This window comes from Cavia porcellus, unplaced genomic scaffold, assembly GCF_034190915.1.
Source record: "Cavia porcellus strain 051 isolate PalLab524CR breed Dunkin Hartley unplaced genomic scaffold, mCavPor4.1 scaffold_1, whole genome shotgun sequence".
Taxonomy (NCBI): Eukaryota; Metazoa; Chordata; class Mammalia; order Rodentia; family Caviidae; genus Cavia; species Cavia porcellus.
This window is the reverse complement of record NW_026947484.1, coordinates 172,993,447-173,010,608: the sequence shown is the minus strand read 5'-3', so window position 1 is coordinate 173,010,608 and position 17,162 is coordinate 172,993,447. Positions and strand designations below refer to the sequence as shown.

Below are 17,162 nucleotides of genomic sequence, written 5' to 3'. Positions count from 1 at the left end.
TGTACCTGAACCAAAACTAGAAATAATCAGCCAGTGAATTCATTCACTGATTTCTTTTGTTGTTGTTGTTTTTGGTTTTTTGATCAGGGACTATCCCTACAAAGGTGCTAAGACATGATTCCTGTTCTCAACACGCCCACTGTACGGTCAAGGAGACAAGTTTCTGGCTGTATGACCATGGGTCTTGTGATACCCAGTCTCACAGGTCCATATTGAAAACATGTTTTATGAAGTGAGTAACAGTGATGGAAAATACAGCGAATGTTTACATTTTAAAATTATCACACTGAAAGACATGCTATTAGTCCCCTCGGAATATCCAACCTCACTCTGAGCACATTTACCCCATCCTTCTTGCAGCTTTCTGCAGCAATTGTGGAAATTCACTTTTGTGTCTGCCCAAGGTGCGATAAAACAATATGGGGAGTGCAGCTGCTGTGTGACACCCAACAGAAGAGCAGGCTCCTAAAAATGGTCTGGTGTGTCCTCATCTGCCTTATTCAACAGACTTAGAGCCCTGTGCTTTCTGGCTTTTCCTCAAAGCACAAATGACCATGAAAGGTGAAAGTTCAGAATCAGTTCAAAACGCTGAGGCAGCCATACCAGCGCACCCCAAGAGACAAAGCATGACTTTGGAAAGCGGCAAGAATGATGAGAATAAGGGTGTTTCAAGCACGGGGGAGAACTGTGAGGGTGTTAATTTTAATATGTCTTTTACTCTAACACATTTTAAAAAATTAAACACACACAACACTGTTGTTTCGGGTTTTTTTGAATCACATCTTGTATATCAAGTCTTTAAAATTTAAACTCAGTGTCCCTGGGGGAAGAAATAAGATTCAGTGGTGACTGAGTTTGGAAGCTGGTTGGTAATGTCACATTTCTTTTTTATGTCAGAGGCCTGCTTTATGTCAGAAGACCATACTGAGAGCAAGACCCTTGTAACTTAGGAGCAAGTGTAGACTGGCTCATGTCACTGTGAAATTTGCCTTGGGGTAATCTCTTACAGGAATTATCTTGACCCAGGAAGCAGCAACCTTCTCTTGCATTAAATCCTGTCGGGTGCTATAGAATTCTTCACTAGTGAGGACCACACTTTGGAAAATTAAACTCAGGAGTTTTAGAAGGTTTAGGGTTTTACCACCTTGCAAAGTGTGATCTCCCCCATGAGTGTGCTCCCTGGGGCAAGCTGTCCCTGTGCAGAGGAACTGGCAACACTGCCTTTATCCCATGCCCTCTTCCAGGTCCTCACAGCGTAGCTGCTGAGGAATAACGTCAGTATTTCCTAGTGTCTTAACTTTCTGTGACTGTCTTCCTTATGTTGCATCTTAATATTTTTTGGGGTCCCCTTCCCTTCCCAACTCTCCCTGGTCCTTCCAACTCTTTTTCCCCTTCCCATCTATAAGAGCTCTATTTCTATTTTTCTTCAATTCCCCCCTTTTAATTTCCTTTTTCCTCTGTTTCCTTCCCCTGTTTATTTCTTGTTCCCGTTCCCATTTGAGAAAGATCTCCCTACTTTCTGTTATTTATCTTTCATGTTGCTCTTTGTTTATGCTTTGGGTTTTTCACAAGAGACAAACCATATAGTATTTAAATTTGTGTATCTGATTTATTTCACTTAACATATAGTCTCTAAGTATATCCATTTACCTACAAATACCTCAAGTTCGTCTCCCTGACTGGCAGAATACTACTCTGTTGTACATAAATACTGCATTTTCTTTATTCATTCATATGTGGACAGTTATATAGAACATTTCTAAGATATAGTATTATAAATTGTGCTGCTATAAACATGAGCATGCATGTGTCATTGTAACACAATGACTTTAATTTTTTTAGGAAGATACTCTAGAAGCTGAATCAAATGGAATTTCTCTCATTCTAGCTTTTCAAGGGTTATCCATCCTGATTTCCACAATGGCTGTACCAGTTTACACTCCTATCAACAATGGAAAAGTGCTTCTTTTCCCCCACAGCTTCTCTAGGATTTGTTATTGGTTGTTTCTAATTTGTATTTCTTGAATGACCAGACATGTTAAACATTTTTAAAAATGTGTTTATTGGTCATTTGCATTTTAAAACCTCAGACATGTCTGTTCATTTCAGGTGCCCGTTTCTTGATTGGGTCTTTAAATTTGGGAGGTCTAATTTTCTGAGTTCTTTATACATTCTAGATGCTAGCCTTTTGCCTGAGGAGTATCTGGAAAAAATTCTATTCTGTAGAGTGTTTTTCATTCTGTTCATGGTTTCCTTTGCTGGGCAGAAGTTTTTTAATTTGCTATGATTCCATTTGTGGATTCCTGGTTTTATTTCTTGAGTAAACTGATATCCTTTGCTTATATCTGTATCTTCAAGTCTTAGTTGTCTTATCTTTTGTTTGAATATTTTAGTTTCTTACGTGGTGAGAGATATAAGTCTATGTTCAGTCTTTGGCATGTGCATAGCCAGTTTTCCCAGCATCACTTGGTACAGAGATGGTCTTTTTTCCAATGAAATTATTTGGCTCTTTTGTCAAAGATAAGGTAGTTGAGTTTTCCTGGAGTTGCTTCTGGATCCTTTATTCTTGTCCATTGATCTGCATCTTTTTTGTCAGTACTGTCCTGTTTTTACTATTAGCCTAAAGTGAGGGATTGAGGCACCATCTGCCTTGCCCTTGTTGTCCAGAATTGCTTTTGCTACTCTAGGTCTTTTTTGGTTCCATATGAATTTTAGAATTGCTTTCTCTAGTTTTGTGAAGAATGTTATCATGACTTTCTTTGAAACTGAATTAAATAAAAGATTTGAAAGTCTGACCATTTTGGCTATATTGGTTCTGTCTATTCAGGAATGGGGGATAGCTTTCCATTTTATGATATTCTTTTTGATCTCCTATTTCATAGTACTATAATTTTCATGTAGAAGTCTTTCAATTCTTTGGTTAGGTTAATTTCTTAATATTTCATTTTCTTGATACCATTATGAAGGATATTGTTTCTCTTATTCTTGAGAGTTTGTTATTGGTGTATAGGAACACTGTTGATTGTTGACTTTATACTCTGCTCTGCTACTGAAGTTGGTTATTAATCCTGAGTCTTGGTGTGATTATTCATTCTAGAAGTCTTTGGGTGAGGATCATACCATCTGCAAATAATAATTTAACTTCTTCCTTTCCTGTTTACACCTCTTATTTATTTCTCTTATTGAACTGCTCTGGGTAATGTTTACAGAACTATACTAAACAGGAGCGGATACAGTGGAATCCTTGCCATCTTCCTGATTATAGAGCTGTTAGCTTTTCTTCAGTTAGTATGATGTTGGCCATTGGTTTGTTACACATGGCTTCTATCAGGTTGAGATAAAGACCTTCTACTCTGATTTTCTTCAGGGTTTTTGTCATGGATGAATGTTGGATTTTGCCAAATGCCTGTTCTACATCTATTGAAATGATCAAGTGATTTTTATTCTTGCTTCTGTTTATGTGGTGTGTTACAATTGTTGATTTGTATGTGTGTAACTATACCCACATCCCTGGAATGAATCCTATTGGTTATGTTGTGTAGTATTTTTGATGATTTTCTGCATTCTGCCTGCCAGTATCTTATTGAGGGCTTTTGCTTCTATGTTCATTGAAGAGATTTGCTGATTGGTCTCTTTTATGGTTGGGTCTTTTCCTGGTTTTGGAATCACAGTAATGCTTGCTTTCAGGAATGATTTTGAGAGTACTTTTGATTTCATTAACAAAAAGTTTGAGGAGTATTAGTCTTGAATCTTTAAAGTTCTTGTATAATTCAGCAGCGAATCCATCAGACCTGGGTTTTTCTTTGTTGGTAGCTTTAAAAGATCATTTCTTCAATTTCATTGACTGATATTGGATTATTCAGGTTGTTTGTATCTTCTTGGTTCAGCTTTGATAGTTCATATGTACTTTATCCATTTCTATTTCAGTAGAGTACAGCTTCTCAAAGTAGCTACCAAAGATTTTCTGGATTTTGACTGAATTTGTTGTTATTTTTCTTTATTCCTAATTGTTTGACTTTAGCCCTTTTCTTTCCTTATTTTGGTAGGATTGACTAAGGATTCATCTATTTTTTTAACATTTCATATAGCCAGCTCTTTGATTCATTGATTTTATGTAACTTTTTCAGTCTCAATTTCATTATTTCTGCTCTGATCTTTATAATGTTTTTCCTTATACTAGCTTTGAGTTTGGATTGTTCTTGTTTTTCTAGGACACTGTGGTGCATTTTTTAGGTTATTTATTTGCACTTTCTCTGTTTTTCTGATGTGAGCATTCATCTGTATAACCTTTCCTCTTGGAACTGTTTTCATTGGGACCCATGGGTTAAGGTATATACTTCCAGCATTGTTATTTGATCGTATGAACATTCTAATTTCTTCTTTAATTAATTTGTGACGCATTGATTATTCAAGGGCATATTATTTAATTTCCATGTGTTTTTATAGTTTTTGTGTGGCATATTTTGTCACTGATTTCTTTGTTTGTTTTTTAACAATATGCATGAGATAATTTCAATTCTTTTGCATCTTCTTAAGAATGTTTAATGAGCTTGCACATGTCCTATTTTGGTGAAAGTCCCATGTTGCAAGGAAATATGTACAAAGGAGCTGAATGCCTCAGGGAATAATCATGACCTCATTAACACTGGAAACAAGTCTTTACTGAGAAGCTTCTAAACATATGACAAAGTGAAACTAGTTAAGGCTCTTCTAATGTACCTGGGAAACTCCCTCTCTTCCTCCCTCATCTTCTTAGTAAACTTTTTAAGTGAATGGTTGCAAATAAAAGGCTTAAAAGGTCAGTTATTTTAGTCTGGTTTCCCAGAGATCCTTGATAAGTGATGATGCTTAGTGTTGAAAGCTGCTGCGCGTCCTATGAGAAAGGGGAGGGTGCTGTCCAGGGGATGACATGAAGAAAGGCCCTTGAAAAAGTTATTCTGGCTGGGCATCTGACGCACTCTGTCTTTCAAGTACCCGATGTTCTTAATATTTTTTTTCTCTAAATAGCCTCTTAGATCTCTCCACTGAAATTCAATCTGTTTCTCAGTAGGGAAGCCTGTTCCTAAGAATTCTTGATAGCACATTTCCTTTGTAGTGTCTTCAAATCATATTTCTAGGCTCTTTCCTGTTGAGGTAATGGTGTGGGTGAACAGGAACTGAGTTTGAATCCACATTGATTACATCATGGCTTTGGAAAAATCGCTTTCTCTCTGTTTCAGGTGTAAAACGATAGTCTGGGAATAATGAATACCATCAGCATTAAATATATTGGGAGAATAATGGACCAGCTTGGCTCTCCTCTTGAGTCATATCCTCAGTCAACAGGCAATGAATGGGAAGAGACAAAATAGGCTTGGTTCTTGGTGCTAGGAATAGAATAGGGGAAACTAAGGAACAAAGTTCCTACTTGATTTCTAGGAAGCAAACACACAAAGTGAGTCAGATGAAGAAGAGTGTGCTGACTGGAGGCTGCATTTGCATGGGTGCGTATGCTGCACTAGGAGGACAATGAGAGAAGGTTTCCCTGAAGAGATGGCATCAGAAGATGCCTGAAAGAAGTGTAAGAGTGAGCCATGCTTTTGTCAAGGAGAGGATACTTCTGTTGCAGACGGTGCACTCGCCGGGCTTGAAGGTCCACAGAGAGGCCAGAGTGCTCAGAGCATCAAGAAAGAGGTTGAAGCTGGAGAGTATGGGCCTCAAGGTCATCATAATGCTGTGAGCTTTATCCTGAACCAGAAGATAGCACTGCAGGGTTTGAGCAGCAGAGCTCTGTGCCATGATGACTCTGTGTTCCGAAGGATACTCTACCATGCCAGGGGAGTAGACAAGCTATGGGAAGCAGGTGCTGATTTGATTTCCAGTGTCACTTCTAAAGCTCAACACTGAGCTTTGGAGATGGAGAGAAAGTAGATACAACAGAGGCAGCGACACAGGAGGAGCAAGTCCACTTTTTGAGCTATGGGGAGGGAAGGAGAGTAGAAGTCTAACTGCCCAGGGGTCAGGGAGAGGCTGAAGGAAGAAAGAAGCCTAAGACCATGGAAGAGTGCGAGCTTGGCTTTCACAACCACGAGAAGAGATTAGAGAATAAAAACCAAATCTTAGTAAATGGAGCCATCAAAAGTGCTAGAGAAATTTGGTGATCACTGCTGAATCTGATTAGCATGCTGGACGCTGGGTTATAAACACTTCCTCCCTGCCTCTACCGCTTCTGTCACCCGCCCCAGAATACATTTACAGGAGGTGACAGGCTGGAAGATTTTGAGTGTTAATAATTTTCTGCAGCAGGTATAGATCAAGGACAAAAGCAAGGATATGTTGTGTTCCTTAACTTTTGACCAAGGTCCCCAGAGAGGGTGCTTGAGAAGATGGAGCGCTGTTTACCTGAAGGGAGCCTGGGAGCCCAGGAGGCTCCAATCCCTTCCACATTTACAATGTTCAGGAGTGCCTGGTTTTTGCTTCCTTAAAGTTGGGAGGATGCTGCCATCTACTGGTTGAATTGAATAGTTATCCCAATGCTGTTCATCTTTGAATTTTATGGAAAGAACAATATGTAAACGGCATTATTTCCAGGCAAAGCACTGTCCATTTTCTTATATTACAAAAAATTCTTATCAAGGTAGGTGTTCTTCATTTTCATTTCAAGAGCAACTAGAAAAATTAAGTGACTAATCCAAGACAACTCAGTAATTAGAAAACTTGGGATGTGAGCTTGGTTCTCACTACAAAGATGAGTAGTTTACAGAAATTGCTGTGATGCTGGCTTCACTGGCTATGCAAACCTTGCGGTACCACGAGGAAATTGGTGCGTGGGAGGTGTTCAGGTGTCTGAATGGAAGAATGAGTAAACCACATTCTCCAGGGTGCTGAGGCCTTCCTGGAAGAAGATCCAGGTTGGAGTCCCAGCTCTGGCATCCAGAAGAGGGAAAGTCAGGGGATGTCATTCATTGTCCTGAGACACAGTTTCTCAACCTATAGTTCCACTTGTGCTGGACAAATGTGGGACACAGATATATGTGAGTGTGTGTGTGTGTGTGTGCATGTGTGCATGTGCGTGTGTATGTTTTCCCTGTGAAATGCTGAACTCAATTCTTTTTTTCTGGTCTTGGTAGAATTATGAAGATTCTCAAGACAGCCTCGTCCTGCTTCTTTTCCAGAGATTTAATTCCCCGGTGGTGGGGCTCCTTGGGGATTTAGAGCAGAAGGAGTGAGCCTTCTGCTAGCTGTTAAATCCTCAGGTAGCTCCATCCTGAGCCTCCAGCGCCCCAGCAGGAAGACACAAGTGGATTGGGAAGCTGCATTTCTAGTGAGGGAGACAGCATTTTAGACAGCAGCACTCATTATCTTCTGAATACCCCTCAGAACCATAGACTACGCCTGCATGACTTAGCCAGATTGCACTCCCTTCCCCTGCACTCTCTGCTCCCTTTCAACAGCTTCGCCATGGTCTCCTTCTGTTTGCACATCCCAGCCAGGATCAAGTAACACGATGGTTTTAGACAAACAGGCAAGACTATTATTATACTCCTCTGTTTCATATTCCTTTAGAGTACTTCATATTCCTTAATAATCTTCTATTGCATTTAGCAGACAGATCAGAATCCTCATCCTGGACCAGACAGATGTACAGGATGACTTCCTACTGCCCGTGACATCCTTATCTTTCTAGTCCTTTCCTTGAGTCTGCTACTGGCCTTGTTTCTGTGCAGCCTGGCAGTGGGCTTGTGGAGATGCTCTGTCCATTACTGTCCACCTTCCCTGTTCCTTCACCTGGTCCACTCCTGCTTGTTTGGCTCTGTATTCAAACATGTCATCCTCCCCCACTTGCTTTTTGCATGTTCTTCCAAAGCATTGATCTCAGTTTGCAAGTCTGATTTGATAGCAGTTTTTCACACATGGAGGCTGCACGAAGGTAGACACTAGTGCTTATTTTGCTCATTTAGTGTGGGGGTTATGAGGGAAGTTGTTACACAATACCGAATTTTAAATAAAAAGCAAAGTGATAGTCTTGGGACAAGAGGTCCCATCAGCATAGCCCCCATGGAGCTCCTGACTTTGCTGAGGTTGGTGTGTTTGGAAGGGGAACAGTGGAGGTGGGTTTCTTAGTTACTTTTCTCATTGCACTCAGTACCCGAAGCTGAAGGAGGAAAGGGTTATTTTGGTTCACATATGGAGACGTCAGTCTGTAGTCAGCTGTCTCAAAGGCAGGGTGGTGCTGTGAAAAGATTTCACAGAGCAGAAACAGATCATGGGCAGGCAGGAGACAGCAGCAGCAAGCAGCAAGGCTCATCTCCCTTTTGTCCCATCCAGGCTACCAACCTTTAGTATCACACATCCTTAGTCTCGATATCACACATGCTAGATCCAGTCAGTCCTGAAAAGTCACAACTATGAGCACACGAGGGCTTTGGGGGAACTTCTAGATACAAACCATAAAAACAGGGAAAGGCAGAAAAGGGCAGGAGGGGAATAACTGTCCCAAAGAACTGGCTGTATAGGGTGATGTTTGACAGCATTCAGACAGGGTGGCTCAGTGAGGAGTGTCTTGTGACTGCCACACTGCAGAGCAGGGTTGCTATCAGAATCCAGTGCTACCTTGCCATGGGGCAATATCTAGCCTTGCCTAGATGTTGCCTCTTCACATTTAAAATGAGGCAGAATGATCAGGGACACAGTGTGACAGATATTCACTGAATGCATCCTATACTCCTCTTGGCTCTTTTTCAATAAAATGGGTCTTGGCTACCCCATTCAATATTGCAATATGCCCCCCTGTTCTGGTGCCCCACTTCTTATCACAGGCCAGTTGTTCTGTTTTCCCATGACATTTACTACATTTTAATATGCTTATACACAAAGGTTCCCTGTTGGGATGTGAGCTGCATCTTTTCTCTTTAAGTGAGGAAGCCCTTCTGTACAAAGTGTGCTCACCTTGCCAGTGGATTAATCAACTGATGATCCATCATAGTTGAATGTGCTGATAGGAAGTGGCCTAGCTGAAGGGAGTGTATTACTGGGTGTGACCTGGAAGGATGTGCTCTTGTTTCTGGTTCCTCCCTTTTTTCTCTCTGTTTCCTGGCTTCCAAACAGTGAACAGTTGTCCTCTGCTATGCCCTTCCACCATGCCATTTTGGCCTTGGAGGCAGCTACCATTGACTGAAACCTCTGAAACCATGAGCTGAAATAAATCTTTCTTTCTTAAATTGTGGATATCAGATATTTTGTCCCAGTGATAGGAAACTGACTTATGCAAGGTATTTGCCTGAAAAAGCCACATAGTCAGAGATTGAAGTATGTTTTGAGACAAGGTGAGCTTTGAATGTTGTGGCCTCAGGTCCTTCTGCTCCCCAATCCCTCTTTGGGGGCATCTGCAACTTCCCAAGGCCATGATTAGGTACTCCTGTTTGATATGACTTCTTCACCAGTCAGGATTTGATTCTAGTGGGGCTTTGGATAAATGCCTTAGCAGCTTAGTTACAACCACAGTCCTGCACATGGGTTGGAGGTTGACACTTCTGAGTCAGCAGCCAGGGCAGAGTTAAGCCTCCTACTTGAGGTCTGGTTGTTAGAGGACCCTATTTGTTTGTATTTGTGCAGCCAGCAGAGTGTTGCTATGGCTGAATTGCAGGCAACAGGTCTTATGATTTGGGAAATCCAATTGTGTATACAACATGACAGCATTTATTAAAGCAAGATAAACTCAACAGCAAAGAATCTGGCTGGGGGCATAAATTCCTCTGCCCCTAGCATCTGAGCCATCGCATTCCATTTGAGTGAGGCCTATGAGTCCAAACGTTTTCATTAAATAAGCCAATTTGCTGAAGATCTCTGAGAGAATGGATGGGATTCGGCCCCCTCCCTTGTTTAAGGGAGCAGTGCCCTGTGCTGTGTGGTTCTGACTCACCGCACTGCTCGGTATGAAAAGACCTGCTGGTTTGGGCAACAAGTGCCCATCACTAGACCTGTTCAGGCTGAGGCTAAGGTCTCTGGGTTCTCTTCATTTTAAGAGTAGTTGGAGAAGGGGGAACCAAGATATTCTTTCTAGTTCTAAGAACCCAAGACTATAAGAACTTGATGAAGGAGCTAATTGAAATTCCTTCATTTCTCCAATTTGCAACCAGCATTCTGTCATCGGGGCATCCCCTGGTCCATGGATGCAGAGATCATTTTTAATCAGGGGCCAGGGAGGTGACAGCAGCAACACTGGAGCCAGACAGCCTGGGTTTAAATGTCAGTTCTGTCATTAACTGGTAGTAGCAACAGTCAAGTCCATAAACTCTAGTTGTTGTGGCTGTGTCTAGATGTTCTCTCAAAACTTGATGCTGATAGGAGGAGTTTTTCAGAGGCAGCTGTATCCAGAGTGTGTGATACTGGAATTAAATGTGTGATGCTGAGATCAAGGATGTGTTATCTGTAAATTAGACAGCTGCTTGCTACTTCACTGTTTTTCTGTCCTTGGCCTGCCATGAATTGTTTCTCCCCTGCAATGCCCCTCCGCCATACCAGTCTGCTTGGAGCCAGTTGATTACGGAATGGCAGCACTACAAATTGCAAGGTTCAATAAATCTTTGCTCAGCTAGCTTTGGGTGTTGGGTATTTGGTTCCACAACAAGCAAAAAAGTAAATAAGGCATTAATTTATCCCTTATAAGGGAATGGCACAGATAGATAACACTTAACAGCATTTATATATGTCACGTATCATGCTAAGGTTTTATATGGATGACATAATTTACGCATCACAGAAATGATGCAAAATAAGAAGTATGAGTGTCCTCACTTTACAGGTGAGGAAACTGAGGCAGGAGAAGTTAGGGATTTTTTTCTTTCTTTCTTTCTTTGGGAGGAGGGTATTGTGGGAATTGAACTTGGGACCTTGTGCTTTTCAGGCAGGTGCTTATGCCACTGGGCTATATTCCTGGGCCAAAGTTAGGGATCTCCCAACAGTGGAACACAAGGATGCTGCTTTGGGGGATTTTACATTTGCATAGTAATAATCCCCACCTCATCTACCTTATAGGACTCAGAGGTTACAATAAGAGAGCTTTTACATTATAAACAGCTATGGAAAGCAGAAAGGTGGTGGAGCAAGAAGCTAAATCTTAAGTTGCTGGGTTTTCCATTTTTGTTAAACTTTGTTCTAAAAAGCATGTTCCCTCTCTCAGCCTTTGAATCTCTTTCACTCTTCCCACCTCATCTGTCCTTACCTGTCTTTTCTAACATTCCTCTCACGTTCACACACACTGGCTTTAGTGGAATTCAGGACAGATAAGGAAAAGCAGTGTAACAGCCAAACTTAAAGTACTTGTGGTTTTATTAAAAAAAATACAGTCACGTACCATCAAGATGTGTTTGGGATAGGAACAACTCTTTAAAAATCCTTAGTTTTCATCATCATCATTATTATATTAATAATATTAATCATCTCCTTGAAAGGGAAACAGTATTGCTTTTCTGACTTCAGTTGTATGAAATGTAAAAAACAGGGGGGCAAATTCCAATGACACACATTTTATCTTTACTAACAAAAATAATAACAATTAATTATATAGCTTTTTTAAAAATACAGCTGGTTCTAAAACAAACTACCACTGTCTCCCCCTCTCCCATTCCCAGAGCCACTGAGAGAAGTAAAAACTATTGTGTTGTCGTCACCGGAAGGATTTTGCTGAGTCAAACAACAAAACAGAAGCCTGCTGCAGCCCGCTGTCTTTGGTGTGAAGGAAGTGACCGCAGAGTGGGTGATGCAGTGGCCTCATGGCCTGGGGCCAGCCTTGACTCTTGCCCAATGCCCAGGTGTGGCCAGATGATCAGACTGGGTATATTGATGCTTTGGTAAAATCCTTTCCTTTCTCTGGGCCCTCTTCTCTCACCCAGTTGTCCTTGGAGTTTATGCCCGTTTGCGCCTGCTTTCTAGATTTCTGAAGTTGCTGGGTCTTAGCTTCATCTCTGCAAACTGGATTGAGTATTCGTGGCCCTTCCAGTGGAACCAGTTAACTCCCTGTAAGAAAGAAGAGACCCTAAAGTTGGTTTCCGCTAAGCAAGATGTGCATTGACCCTTACTGTTTAGTTTGTTCAAACAAAAGAGCTTTGCCACAACTTGTCTGTGTGGTGTAACACAGCAGCTGCCTCTTGCCTCTCTTGTCCATTGGTCTGTGCTGTGGAACTTTCAAAGGCACCAGCTGAATCTGACTCGGTGTCTTACCATTGGTCAGAAGTCACCTGAGTTTGCACTGAGCTCTGGGCGGCCATCTTGAAACAAAATGTTGGCGATAAATTTGGTTTTCTAATAACAGTTTCTGCAGAAAGTTCTGACTGGAGGTTACATAAGTGAATAGCTAAGTGCAGGGTATGCATGTTGGTATGGATTAGCAAAAAAATCAGAGGTGGAACATGAGTTGCAATGTGACAGAAGAGGGTAACATTATTGCGTTTATTTGAGTGATAAATGATTTTGAATGTTATCAAAATATTTTGGGCCTCAGTTTCACTACGTTTTCTCCTTTCTCAACATGCAATAATGTCATCCTTGAGAGATACTATGAGGATTAAATGAGTAGAGATGCTATCACAGTGCTGGGTTTTTGTAGGGGGCTCAGTAAATATTACTTCTTTAATCTCAAAGAGGGAGAAAGATCCTTGAAATTTTGGTCAAAGCATTTTTACAAGAAAAGACTACGGGCTTCCTGGTTCCATGAGTAGCTCTTCAGTGGGGTCCACAGAGGGCATGGTCTGGCATAAGGTCCTCACCCAGGATAGGGCAAGAGGAGGTGGGTACCTATAGTTTCCAGCAGTGCTCCCTCCCTTTCCCAGAAGAGACTCCTCTTCTTTGTAGGGCTAGGGAACAAGTCCACAAAGAAGTTAATAGAGACTGAAATGAGGGGAAAATAGAGACACATTTTTTGGTTCTTTTGGCATTCACCGGTCTCTGAGTCTGCCAGGGAACTGGGATTTACGAAGAGCTGGTTGTTTCATGGGCAAATGTGCTTATAATCACTCAGCTCCCATGAGACAGTCCAGCCCACCTGCTGTACACACTGCCTTCCCCTTCCCTCACTCTTTCCTCTCATAATCAGGTTTGGAAGCCAAATCTCTTTGTATTTTGGTGGAGACTCAATTCAAAGGGGGAAGAGACATTACCAAATCACATGGCAGCCTAAGCAGAGCCAGAGCTGGGTCTGAGCTCTCGTGAGTTCTTTGTGTTATCTCTTTCTTCTTCTGAAATTGGAGGGAAGGGTGGAAAAATAGGTTTCACTTTTGACTTGTTTTGTTTGATTTGTTTTTGGAAAAATCTTTGCACTGGTGTTAGGAGATAGGACAATAAATGGAATAGAAGAATGCACAGGGTGGAAATGTTACTGAGGCAATGTAGTAAGATGGAAAGAACCCAGGAGATGGATTCTTGGGTCTCCTTAGTGGCTTTTTTGGTGAAAAGTCAGGTCTTGATTCCCTAGAGGATAAAGCTGATAGGTAGGTGAGACTGAGAAGGGGAGAGTTCTTTGGAAAGCTTTGTCAAGGGGAGATGTACATTTAAGGTCACAGGTATGAATTGCTAGTAGTTAATCCAGGTGTAACCACAGGTACCAAAATTGCTAACAATACAGGGTAGCAATGCCCAAGCCCACTGCATGGCAGGAATTCCCTGTAGGATCCCCTGGAAAACAAATCTCCCCAAGTCAACAGCAACAGAAGTACAATAAACAAAAAGTGGAGATGCTTCACTGCTTCTGGGATTGTCAAATACAAACCCTTGGGTCGTGCTGTGTGACTTGGGCCACTGCACTTTTACCAAGCCCTGAGGATTCTGGTGAGAAGATCTGGCAAGGCTCTTGGAGGTCCAGGGGTCAGTGTGGGCAGGCTCTGTGAGAACATTGTCCCTCCTCTCTGGGATCAGGGTGAGCTTCTGAGCAGGGCCAGGATAGGAGCTGCTTTTGAGTAATGTGCTGGCCCCACTTGGCAATATTCACCCTCCAGGCACACACTGATGCTGGAAGGGCCCATTGTAAGGGAGACTACTGGGTTGGCTTTGCTCCCCCATTTCTAAAGGGCATCTAAAAAACCTACCTCTGTGATTGCAAAGTTTGTGCTAGAGTTGTGTGTGGTGCAAGAAAAACACTGGGGCCTGAAAGTGGGGAAGTTTGTGTCTGACCTCAACTTCATTCCATGACCTCAGAAAAGTTACCTTTCTCTGGTCCTTGGTCCTATCATAAAGTTATGGGTTTTAAAATGTGTGACTTCATCCTAAGCTATTCCTAAACTCTGGGGCTCTCAATCCTGTTTCATCTAAATGATCTCCATTTTTATCTGGGTTACTTTTGAGGTTCACACAGAAATTGTATCTGAAAAAAGTTTTCTAAGCCTAGAATCCATTTGGCCAATGTTTCTCCTTGGGATCTTCAAAGGTTAACATGAGATATTTTATTTTAGCTTCTCTATGCTGTCATTGAGATTTCTTGCTGTGCTGAAGGAAAAACATATTGTCACTCTCTGTGGTTGCTGCCTCTAAGTGTTCACCTGTATGAGTAGCCAAGATGTCTTCCCCTCACCCCGTCCAGCGTCCCCAGCCCTGCCTGCCTGCACAGTCTACTCACCTGACTGTGGTTGTTGTCCCCATATCTCCCCATCAGGTTGACACGGTGACAGTTCTTGTACCAGAAAGCTCCTTTGTAAGACAGGGCGCAGTTGGTGATGGCTGAGTCTGTGTCCTTGTCATAGGTGGAGAAAGATCTGCCATTGTGGTAGGCCATGGAGTCACCTGAGAGGAAGAGGGAGAGAAAAATAAGGGCCTAACATCTCAGCTGCAGTTTCTTTCTGGGCTGTGAAGGGAAGAGCCAGAGAACCTTCTTAACAGTTGCTAAACCGTATGGTTCTGGGGTGAGTGGGCCTTGAACTGCAGACTCAAAGTTGTGCCTGAAAGTGGAGCTGTTGGGTCATGAGTGCCTCCCAAGGCCCATTTCTGACAGCAGCCTAAGAGGCAGGAAAAATGCTGTTGGTAACTGTAGAGGCTCTAGCCTCAGGGCCCACCTCTCTCTCTAGCTGGGGCCTTGGGTGAATCAAGCCTCTGCTCACCCTCTGTGCTCTAAATAGCACCAGCACCCCAATTCCTCTGCATCACAGTGTTGTGTGGCAGTGGCTACGAAGGTGTGCTCTGAGCAGGTAGAGCAGGAGGTATTTATGATAAGTGTGTTTATGATTTTCCTGCATTCTTTTTACAAAAAAGAGCTGAGAGTAAGCTGAGAAATTTTCGCTTAACAATGATGTGTGCTTGTTCCACATGCAGTAAAGTTAAGCCCTTCAGGTATTAGATGTTGTCAAAGAGCCTGTGTCATGTAGTTATTTTTTGAAATCTGTATCTGACTAGTGTTCTCTGATTCTTGTACAAGAAGCCCAACTCATAAAAGTTTATTGGGGAATGCAGTTTGTAATTTAATACATTGAACTTTGGAAGCAATTTAGTGGCATTTCTTTTTGTTGTGTAAAAAGATTTCAGGATGCCTAAACATTGTATGCTGCCATTTGGAGCAAGTCGTGGAAAGACTTAGTAACCGATGATGTTACCCAGAGCATGAGGATGGCAGGTAGGTGTGAATGTAGCAGATGCTCCCCTGTAGGGGCCTGGCTGCTAGCAAAGCAGGGGAAAATACAGTCTTACCAAAGTTGTCATACTAAAGGGAAATATGGTACATTTTCTCTTCGGAAATGCAGAGACATACAAGGGCCACATTTTTGCTGCTTGGTGAATTTGAATTTCTTTCTTTCTTTGTTTATTTCTTTGTTTCTTTGTTTCTTTCTTTCTTTCTTTCTTTCTTTCTTTCTTTCTTTCTTTCTTTCTTCTCTCTCTCTCTCTCTTTCTGCCACTCTCTCTCTCTCTTTCTCTCTGCCATGTAACAGTATCCTTCTTGCCCGAAGTCATCAAAACCAGAGGTATTTATTTTTAAGTAACAAGATGTCAGAATTCTTTGAGGCTCTCCATAGCTAGAACAATTTTCACCCCTGGCTATTCCTCTTTATTACCACCAAACTGCCATCTTGAAACAGCTTTGTGCCTCTTAGACTAAAGCTGAGCTGTTGACATCCCTTTATCTGCACACTTTCTCCTTTCTGGATGTTTCCTTTCAGGGCTCAGAAGGATTGGAAATGTGCCATAGCATCTGTCTTTTCTGTTTTCATACACACAAAAAGAGCCACCACCCAAAGCAGGTTTGGCTTGCATGGGGTAGTCCCTTCGCTCAGCCAATTCCTTTTTGATAACAAGAAAATCTCTGGCTACGCTTCTTGTTTCTCTGCAACCACTTTCCTCCCCTTCTAGCTGCTGTTTCACCTTGGGCAAGTCACTGAGTTCCTTTGAGCCTGCTTCCTTATATTTATACCCACATCTTGATTTTTGTGAGGACTAAGTGGGGATAATACAACTAATACATTTACAAAAGACAACGCCACCCAACAGACAATACATATTGTTTTCTTATTTCTCCTCAATGTGCAGCCAGAAAAATCCTACAAAGGCTGTATCAAATCAAAGCAGTTTTCAAAACTAGAACTAGGAATATGAACGGCACAGAATAAAAAGGTCACTGGAGAGGTAGTGGAGTGAGCTTCTGTTCATGTGGGTATGAAGGATGAGGCTGGATGCCAGGTAGCAGCGATGTCTTAGAAGACATGTTAGCAGCTGGTGACAGAGCAGATGCTACTCAAACAGCAGTCCATAGACCAGCAACACCAATGCCGTTGCTATCACCAGGGAGCCTATAAGAAAGGCATTCTCAGCCCCACTTGGACTTTCTGTTTCAGCATCTACACACTAACAGTATCTTCTACCCAAAGCACCGGGTTAACAAAGCACTGGGTTAGATGAGGGTTGAGAGCTTTGGGTAACCATTTTTCTTTAAGTCTGGAGCTGTTAGCTAAAAATGGGTGAGAAAGATATACGTGGGATGATCAAACACACCATGAATGTTTCAACTAAAAATTATTACAATGAAAGGCACAGTACTACTAATCCTCTTCAAAATATTACATACTCCATCTCACTTTCCTATCCTTCTTGGAAATGTGTCTTTTACTGTAATAAATTTAAAAACATTTTTCAGTATTCATCGTATTTTTTGATCACTCCGTGTATCTTTTGAATGAGGATTTATAAATCAATCCTGGTGGCCCAATTCT

The 17,162-nt window shown here is 41.9% G+C and overlaps 1 protein-coding gene across 8 annotated transcripts in view; it reads right to left on the bottom strand.

Annotated features, from left to right (window-relative positions):
* Positions 1-11,292: 11,292 nt before the first annotated feature.
* The window catches only part of Tnc (tenascin C), an 89,552-nt gene continuing 83,682 nt past the window's right edge, over positions 11,293-17,162 (bottom strand). For all 8 annotated transcript variants that reach the window (XM_013142926.3, XM_013142927.3, XM_013142928.3 and 5 more), the window contains 2 exons: positions 14,588-14,751; positions 11,293-11,997 (listed from right to left, as the gene is read on the bottom strand). In XM_013142926.3, the coding sequence (XP_012998380.2) occupies positions 11,887-11,997; positions 14,588-14,751 (275 nt within the window). In that variant the 3' untranslated portion in view covers positions 11,293-11,886. The remainder of the gene's footprint in view (positions 11,998-14,587; positions 14,752-17,162) is intronic.